A 9,938-nucleotide genomic window follows, 5' to 3' on the forward strand; every position below is an offset into this window, starting at 1 on the left:
GAATGATACTGAAAGATAAATGGTGACTAACTGAAATATCAATAAATCTCTCTGGTTCTGTTTGTGGTCAATTATGAGTGACTAATGATTTATTAGTATTTTGTGAATCTGGTCATTAGAGACAATGGTACTTATAAGAATGTCAGTCATCTTTGGAGATTCAATGACAAAATCTCAACTGATTTTTATGGAACGACATTGCAGAGTTTCACCGTTGAATTATTTGTTCTAGTTGTTATTTGGTGAAAGGTGGTTTAGTAGAAAGTGTTTTAGCAAAGTATTATTGAATGAAAATAAACTAGTGTTAAGTTCTTTTGGCAGAAATTTGCGAGTAAAGCAAACTTAATTTGAAAGGAATCATTTCATTGGTTGAAAAGTATATAGCTGAAGCCATCTTGGTTTTTGACTGAAAATTATTCCAAAAGTTTGTTTCTGGACACTTCTAGAAATCTTCAATGAAAGTTATAAAAACCACAATTTTTCTCTGTTTTTTAGTGACATTTACGCTGTCCTCACAAAGCAATCTCACTCACAACCTTGCATGTCTCGGAGTGTTGAAATGTCTCTCACACTAACGTAATAGACATGGCATATTTCTCTTTTATGACTTGAAGTCATTTATCTTAACTTTTTCTTTAGAATACCTTGATGAATTAGGGATTCTAATTCTTGTCCTCTCTTCACGATAAATTATCTGTAGCGAAAAAAGACAACTTGAAAATGTTTTTCATTACATTGCTTTGGTTTAATCTCCAAGAGAACAGTTTGAGATTACTCCTGGTATTATATTTTGCAATTGTAATTATTTGTCTCTATAAAATTATTAATCAAAATAATGCAGCTTTGATCTTTTTCCTTTGATAATGGCCGTTCTATTAACTCCTTCCAGTTGCAAGAGAAAGCCACGGAAGAAAAATATTTATACGTCACATACAACATATCTATTCAACATATTCAGTTTGTTTTCAATTAAAACCTTGCCGAGATGTTGCACCAAGACCCATTATTAACTGATCTTGATAGTTGAACTGTTGACCCCCTTAGAAACCATTTATCTAGTTCAGTTAAAGTGGCATCAATAGTTCCAGTATGTTTTTGCAAAGTTGTCCTCCAGAAATTCTCCATAATTTGTCATCTTATGAAGAACTCCAATAATTACAATACTCTGATGTTTGATATGTGATGTTGTCCCTTATTAAGGTGTGAACCCAGAATGTCTTGGGTTAGACTACGTTTTGTGGTAGTAGAGAAAATAATTTCTCTAACAATACTGTAGCAACATCTGATAGCCTGGTCGGTCATGTGATCACGTGATATATATATATGTGTGTGTGTGTGTATAGTGGTTGGAGCATTGGGCTCACAATCAGGAGGTAGTGAGTTCGATTCCTGGACCGGGCTGTGTGTTGTGTTCTTGGGCAAGACACTTTATTTCACGCTCCAGTTCACTCATATGTTTACATTGAAACCAATTATTAAGGTTAACATTTAAAAAAATACACAGACTGGAATAACATATGCGTACCAGGCGTGACTTGAACTCCCAATTCCTTGTTGGTGACTCTAATGTTTGAGTAACATTTACCAGATCCCTACAGACATTCTTAGACTCCCACTTGTTGCCTTCTTGATGATATTAATGCTAATAGAGGTAAGGTCTTCAGAGTGTTTCACCTTTTGGTTTTACTTCTGACTTGATTATCCTGTTCAAAGCAGATTATGAAACTTGGTCGTTGTTATTTGACCAAGTAAAGACATTTTTATTAGTATTTGGCACTGAACTTGGTAACAATTTTGTTTGGTTGCTCATGGGACTACCATATTATTATTTATGCTGAGACACAATCATATTCATTTTAATGAGGGTCACATGTTCTTCACTTGGATTATGATATAATCCATATAGATTATCTAGTATTGCACCACCAAGCACAGTGGTAGTGTATCACATATACACCCCATTAACATGATAATTAATCAGCTCTCATTCATTAACTTTCTTACACATGTCTGAAAAGTAACCTCATTTTGTCATGGCATCATCTTGCACCTAACATTTTACAACTTGTTACCCTCCGTGTAAATATATTGTTTTACTTGGGTAAAGGGCCACATCCTTACAAACTGGGATTATTGACCCTTATAATCCAGTAAGGTTCAGATGTTAATCTCACTTGGCTTCATTTCATTTATGTGACACTCTAATACTTTATAAAATATATCTTAATTAGTGACACTTTTCAATTAGTTGATTTTAATTAGCTTTATTGACAAATGTGGTGGTGGTGGTGGAGTGGGGTGTGAGTTGGGTCACACATTCCTTGTAATGTTATTCTTGTATTAACAATGATATCAGAAGAACAGTTTCTGTCAGTGAAATCCTCCTGCACAGGTGTAACCCTTGTGTTTTCAAGTTTGTTGGAAACTGGGTTTTCATCCAATTGAGCTTCACCACATTGATATAGGGGACATCAAAAGGGTATGATTAATGCATAGATGAGGTTTGATAGAGATGTCCTTTATTCTTGAGAACCAGTTCTTTTCTACCATTTCAGATATTTTTCTTTTGCAATAACGTGTGGATGAACAGTTATATGTAGTGAATGAGGTTTTGTGCAGTGTTTTAGGACACCTGTTATTATTTTCTGTTCCACCTGTGTAGAACTAATCATCGCTCACCTGAAAAATAGCTGATTTATTATGGAAAGGGAATGAAATTCAAATATTTCCTGAATCAGCTGACATTCTGATGAACCGTGATGTGGGGCAGTTAGAATTAAAGATTTCCAGCAGCTCCCTTCAACAAAGGGATCAGGTGTATGTTTATCCTAGTTGGTGTGTCATGATATTGTGCTCTAGGTCTTTGGAGGACTGACTTGGTTGACATAGGAATTAAGCAGAAAATGAGAAGAATGTTGGAAGTGAGAGGACAATGCCATGCCATTGACTTGGCAGAGATATAAGAAAGGAAAGACAAAACTAGAAAAGCATTTTCATTAAGTGATGATAATTAAGAGATAATTGTTACGTTGATTGTGTAGAATGTCTTACTAAAGAGAAGAGGCTGAGGAAGTTTAGTCTGGTGTGGTACCACTGTAGAAAGTATAAAAATGTTGATCCAAGCCATGGTGGTCACCAATTGACCATTGATAATAGGAATACCGCATGATAATAAAATGTAGATTATTAACAGAGATAAAGAAATTTTACTACAAATTGCAAAATTTCAACATATTTATTTCAGAGAGTCGAAAGCTGAAGGAGAAGGATCTTCTGAAAGTGGCCAAGAAGTTAGGGAATAATTGGTGGCAAGTGGGTGAGTATGAAATAACCGAATTGCTTTCTGTAAAGTTTACTTCCACCGGAGCTATTTTGTTTATCAAAATGTCTGAGAACCGGTTCCATTCCTAATTTCCAATTGAAAGGTTAACTCTAAAGATATTAAAGAGATTGATATTACTGGAATTTCATAAAATATCCACCACGGTTAGCACTGTGGTTGGTAATAATGGCTAAATTAGAAGACGCAATAGAGTTAATATTGTCTTATGGAGCTGGAAAGTAAAATTCATTGTTGTTTAAGAGTAAACAGGTGAGTTAATGGACAATGTCTTTGTTTTACATTTTAAGTCTGTTGCTAAATTATTGTAATGAAGGAAATATTTGCTGAGTTAACAACCAGAATAAGTTTTCCTTATTCCAGCTGAAGACTTAAAGTTTGGTTTTTTTTGAAATGATTGAAAACATTAATTGTATAAGAAGCCGATGAATAATCCTATTTATATCAACCTACTGGAAGATGTCCTGCCACAGATCTGGAGATGCCTCAATAAAAAGAGGCTTAATAGAGGTCGCTCTGCTCAATCTATTCTCCCCAGGCAAAAAGAGAGGATTCCCCTGAGGGAATTTACCGGAAAATGAATATTCACAAGTGAGGCCAAACTGGCAGAGGCTTCTCTCTCTGTGATTGATATAATAATAAATGAATAAGCTCCGGAGATGTGATTGAATCCGGAGTTCATTGGAGATTGGTCAAAAGAAATATCACTGATCATTCGATTGTCAGAGTCCTGTTGGGAAGTTTGTAACGTGATAGATTGCACAGAGAGACACTAATTTCATGACCTGGGTATACTGAGAGAGGGGGTTGATTCAATTAATTCAACCTCATCCACTAAAGGGTCATATTTGGACTCAAAATAACAGACCCCGGTTTAGTCAACCAAGTTATGATTGATGTCCCATTTAGAAATTGTCTGGAAAGATTACAAATTTATTCATAGGGAATTACATTACTGTCCAAAACAGAGAATGGATTGTGTGAAAACAACCTCCTAAAATTTCCGGGTTTTCTAGTGTGGCAGGCAAGTTCTATAGCTTTCAAAGAATACCATTGTATTGTTCACATTGTCCATTTTTTTCTTGTGTGATGCCGCTGTCTTTTACTTGGGATCACAGGACTACATCATTGACTGTGTCCATTTTAACAGGACAGAGTGTATTTTGAGTGACGTGTTGTAGCTTCTCCACTGTCAAGTGTCCATCTAGTTGACGATCACACTTCACTCGCATGCAGTCGTCAGTTGAATGTGGTGCAGCATTTTTGCCTCTCCACTGTCCAGTGTTTGTCTAAGTTGAAGAACACACTTTACTCAGATAAAGTGTTTAATTGTATGTAGGTGTATGGCAGAGATGCTGGTCACTCCTGTCTTCTTTCCTGCTAGCTGAAACTCTAAAACCTCTCCGTTATCAACTTCTCTCTAAATTGTGGCATTCAGCCAGTGAAAGAGGTCCTTATTACGAGTCATGAACCCAAAATGGTTAAGCTGGTGTCTTCTAAAATATGTGGTGTGTACCTAACAGTATTATATTTTGTACTTTGTGTAATTAAGACCATTCTGGTGTCATGCTTATTTGTATTTTAATTGGTCCAGGTGTCCGTAGTATGACTGGTATTGCTTGATGGTTCAGTCTCCACTTTTTCTAAATGCTGAGACGTTTTTAGTGAAGAAGCCGGCATGTAGGGTTTCTCTTCGCTGTGTTCTGTGGTGCTCGTGTCATGCATAACAAGTAATGAAGTAAAGACAGGTTTTCAGAATGTATATTACATTGATATTGATAATTTGGAATCTCTTGTTATTGGTATGAGGTGAATGCATGAAACGACAGAATGAATATATATATATATACATACATATATATATATATATATAAACGTGGTGGTTTTGTCTGGTGGTGGCCACTATAAAGAGAGCGACGTTAGTCTAGCTGTGTCTGACCACACGAGTTGAGTAACCAGTGGATAGGCGAAAAGTTAAGCCTAAAAGAGAAAGTGCCAGAGAGAGCCAGGCAAAAAGAGAGAATTGTGTGGTAGATCACTTTTTATAGTCGAGTGGTGGTAATTGCAAGACGGATATTCTTTAAGCTGAGCCACTTGACCGGAGACCAAGGAATAGACCAAGAATGAGATTGTTGGATAATATCTAAAGTCTTAATTGGTGAAGCTTGAGAATCCAACTGGACAGTAAGATGAAAGTAACTTTGAAGGGGGTTCCCTGGCGACTCTACCCCCCACAACCCTTTTATGAACAGAGGGTAGAGAAAATGGATAGATGGATGAGATAATGTGACTCTTTGGGTGATATTAATTGATTCTTTAGGGTCTCATATGCTATTACCCACACAACCATTTTCCCTGCCATCTCTTTACCAGAAATTCTCTCAAATGTAATTTTCAATACTTTTAAAACACAATTTTCTCCGTTTTAATCTTCTTTTCCAACAACTTTGTTACTTTTTAATCAGAATTCATACAAACAGAGAACAATGTCCTACATTTTCCATATTTCTTGACTATTTTCAAAATTTCTCTCTTGAAGTTTCTTTGTTAGAACAACCTACAGGAGACATCTTTTATATTATTGTTGATGTTGTTATAATTATTTCTTCTTTTTGTATCTTTTGCAGGGATTTTCTTAGGAGTTGAAACTTCTGAACTGGAAATTCACGACGATTCTAAAGACACTGTGAAACAGGGCTACATGGTGTTGCACAAATGGTTTAAAAGTTGTGATCCAGAGAAACAAACACTCAAAACACTTGGAGATGCCCTCGAGGAAGCTGAGTGCCTTGATGCACTCAAATGTCTGTCATCAGATGTAAAGTGAAGCTCTGTGTAAATGTTGTTGTTTAGTTTGAGGTCAATCTCGACCAAATACAGACCTTTGGTTAAATGCATTCCAGTCATGACCATCCTGTCTTTATCCTTACGGTAGAGGAGCTACACAAACATTGTCCAGCGTATTCTTCTTTAGGGGGATAAGGTATGAATTGTGGTCGATTTGGCTACTACTTCTAGCAGATCTATCACAAAGAAATCCCTTTGCTGGTTCGTCTCCCCTGTTGTTAACTTTTGAAATAAAGATAAACTTTGAACTGTTCATTTGTTGTTGTTGTTGCTATTGTTGTATGCCTCAGCACCTCCCTAAACACTTCTATTGTTCTAAAACAGTTTTAATATCCTCGCGTATATTCATAGTTATCTCCCTTTATTTCTAGCTAGCGTATATATATATATATAGAATGGTTGTATACTGTCAATCTAACACGAACGTGACAGTACACCACCGTTGTATAGCCCTAGGAAGCATCGACGTTAGATTGACGTGTTAGATTGACAGTATACAACCATTCTATCGCCCCACCACCGTACATGTCTCTACGAGAGATTTAGAAATTTAGTATTTCTTATATCCCATTATCTTTCATACCTCATTCGTTACTATTGTTAAACGTCTGTACTCATACAATAACTGCTTCGTTTTTCCTATCTTTTCTCTACGAAATTTAACCCTTTAACCCTTCAATCCTTCAATCCTTAATTTCCATCTTTTCCGCCATTCTTCTTCTTCTTCTTCTTCTTCTTCTTCTTCTTCTTAGTCGCCATTACGATTTACGGTTCCCAATTTTTAGACTTCCTTTCTTCTCCAACAGCGGCTTCCGGCCTTCATATTCGCAGCAAGTTGCAAAAACATTTTATCCCTTTATCTTTCGTACCTCATTCGTTACTATTGTTAAACGTCTGTACTCATACAATAACTGCTTCGTTTTTCCTATCTTTTCTCTACGAAATTTAACCCTTTAACCCTTCAATCCTTCAATCCTTAATTTCCATCTTTTCCGCCATTCGGCGGTGCCCCCGAAAGAAGCCAGTATGATCCGATAGATGTGTAATATCAGTGTGCATACTCGACAGAGTGTAAGTACCTTGAGAGAAAAGTTGGACCTAAGAAGCATCAGATGTGGTGTGCGCTGGTATGGTCATGTAGTGAGAATGGATGAGGATAGTTGTGTGAAAAAGTGCCACACACTAGCGGTTGAGGGAACCTGTGGAAGAGGTAGATACAGGAAGACCTGGGATGAAGTGGTGAAGCATGACCTTCGAACTTTGGGTCTCATCAAGGAAATGACTAGTGACCGAGACTTTTGGAAATATGCCGTGCGTGAGAAGACCCAGCAAGCCAAATGAGACCATAATCTCGTGGCCTATGCCAGGGGCGTTATCAGCCCACATATGTATACCTTTTCCTTCTTTGGACACTAAAACTCTGCTTGCGAAGACCTGTTGAGGCAAGTGGAATCAAAATCAAAATCAAATTCGATGACTGGCATCCGTGCTAGCGGGTTGCAAAGAGCACCATACGAGTGTGATCATTGATAGAGCGGCTAACCGGCTTCCGTACCAGTGGCACTTAAAAGGCACCATTCGAGCGTGATCGTTACCAGTGTCGCCTTACTGGCACTCGAGCCCCGTGCTTGTAGGGTATTAAGAGCACCATCCGAGCGTGATCATTGCCAGAGCGGCTATCTGGCCTCCGTGCCGGTGGCATGTGAAAGACACTATTCGAGTGTGATCGTTACCAGCATCGCCTTACTGGCACCTGTGCCAGTGGAATGTATAAAAGATTCAAGCGAAGTCGTTGCCAGTACCGCCTGACTGGCCCCTGTGCCAGTGACATGTAAAAGCACCCACTACACTCTTGGAGTGGTTGGTGTTAGGAAAGGCATCCAGCTGTAGAAACTCTGCCAGATCAAGATTGAAGCCTGGTGCAGCCATCTGGTTTGCCAGTCCTCAGTCATTTGTCCAACCCATGCTAGCATGGAAAGCGGACGTTAAATGATGATGATGATGATGATGTATCTAGGGACATTTCACTTTGTCCTGTTGTGTTTCAGGCTTGGCCATTCCAAAGTGGGGGTCGTGGCACACAAATTCAGGGCGTTTTGAATGCAATTAAGAATTATTTTCATTTTTTATTCTAGCTTTAGGATTAATATTTACTGATTTCTGCAGTTTTTCCTGAAAAAAACTTTGTGATTCTACACTTAAAAATAAATCCAAAACTTTAAAATCCAATAATAAAACTGTGCTGAAAACTCCTTTCATATTAAAATAATGACACAACATTTGTTTATTTTAATTCCATATGAGGCACATGGTTCAATGGTTAGAGTACCAGGCTTCAAACCATGAGGTAGTAAGTTCGATTCTCAGGCCAGGTTGCGTGTTGTGTTCTCGACACATTATTTCACTTTGCTCCAGTTCACTCAGATGTAGAAATGAGTTGCAATACCTTTGGTGCCAAGCTGTATTGGCCCCTTTGCCTTTCCCTTGGGTAACATTGATGGCACAAAGAGGGGCAAGCTAGTATGCTGGCCTTCTATAAACAACCCTGCTCGGACTTGTGCCTAGGAGGGTAACTTTCTAGGTGCAATCTCACGGTCATTCACGACAGAAGGGAGTCTTTAACGTTTGTGGAAAATCCTCTTTCCAAAAAATCTTCAGATGATGGAAATGAACCCTTTCCCTCTACAATACTTCAAACTGCTCAACTTTTATTGCATTTTAATTTGCAATTAAATTCCAAGATTTTTGCATCATATACTCAGATGAAATTGTACGTAAAACCTATGAAACCTCTTAGGACTTCCTTTGGCAATAAAATTATGTGACAGGAATCTCACTTCTGCAAAATCAAGTGAAACAAGATGGGAAGATTTGTTATTGTAGTTTTTTTTGTGATAGGAGTGAACAAATCGGTTTCGAGATTAAATCAAAATTATTTAAATTAGACCAAAAATCTTTATCCAAAAATTGATAGGGAATTACTTTTAAGAATGTTTAGTATTAAACAAATAATTTTGTATCAAACATTATATAGAATTATTCTAATATCTCAGTGATTTTTAGCTACAATAACTGGAACTGAAATTATGTTTACACATATATGATGTAAATACAAGATCATTTGATGTCAGTTTTCTATGTCATGTTTGGACTAAAAACACAACAAAATAATAATAAATTTGATTTGTCTTCCTGAAAGTTGAATGAAACCATAAGTTACTGTTGATACGAATTTATTGGAATATTTTTTGTTTTGAATTTAATATGTAATAATAAAATGTTGCCCATAGATAAGTGGTTGAATTTATCAAAGCATGAAACCACAGAAAATATTGATGATAAGGCTGAAGAGAGTCACAAACGTCAAGGAGTGTCAGGAACTCACAGGTAAGCAATTCTCTGAGTACAACACAGTTTTACATCAAAAGCAGGAAGCTATTGTGGATTTACTTTTACTTTGAACATATTGAAAAAAATACCTGTTTGTTTAATTTGTAACGATTGTTTGGTGTCTTGAAGTGTGAAGCCTACAGAAATTAGAAATATTTTAATTCAAGACATTCCTTCTATAGCAGGAAGCCAGTAAAATTGTTTGAAAGGATATTGGAATCTTTTAGTGCTCAGAAGCAATCTCTTGAGAACCTTCTAAATATGAAGGTAATTCTGAACATGCCTTTGATGCACAGATATACATAGAGTGACAAGCACAACCCCGAATAAAGAGAGAAGGGGGCTTTGTTCTTCAGTGATG

The 9,938-nt window shown here is 37.0% G+C and overlaps 1 protein-coding gene across 1 annotated transcript; it reads left to right on the forward strand.

Moving 5' to 3' along the window:
* The first annotated feature begins 2,346 nt into the window (after positions 1-2,346).
* On the forward strand, positions 2,347-6,399 carry LOC115226982. Its single transcript, XM_029797935.2, has 3 exons — positions 2,347-2,413; positions 3,245-3,316; positions 5,968-6,399. The coding sequence occupies exons 1-3, from the start codon at positions 2,347-2,349 to the stop codon at positions 6,165-6,167; spliced, it is 339 nt and encodes a 112-aa protein (XP_029653795.1). The 3' UTR covers positions 6,168-6,399.
* The last annotated feature ends 3,539 nt before the right edge of the window (positions 6,400-9,938 follow it).

This window comes from Octopus sinensis, unplaced genomic scaffold (genome assembly GCF_006345805.1).
Source record: "Octopus sinensis unplaced genomic scaffold, ASM634580v1 Contig00920, whole genome shotgun sequence".
Taxonomy (NCBI): domain Eukaryota; kingdom Metazoa; phylum Mollusca; class Cephalopoda; order Octopoda; family Octopodidae; genus Octopus; species Octopus sinensis.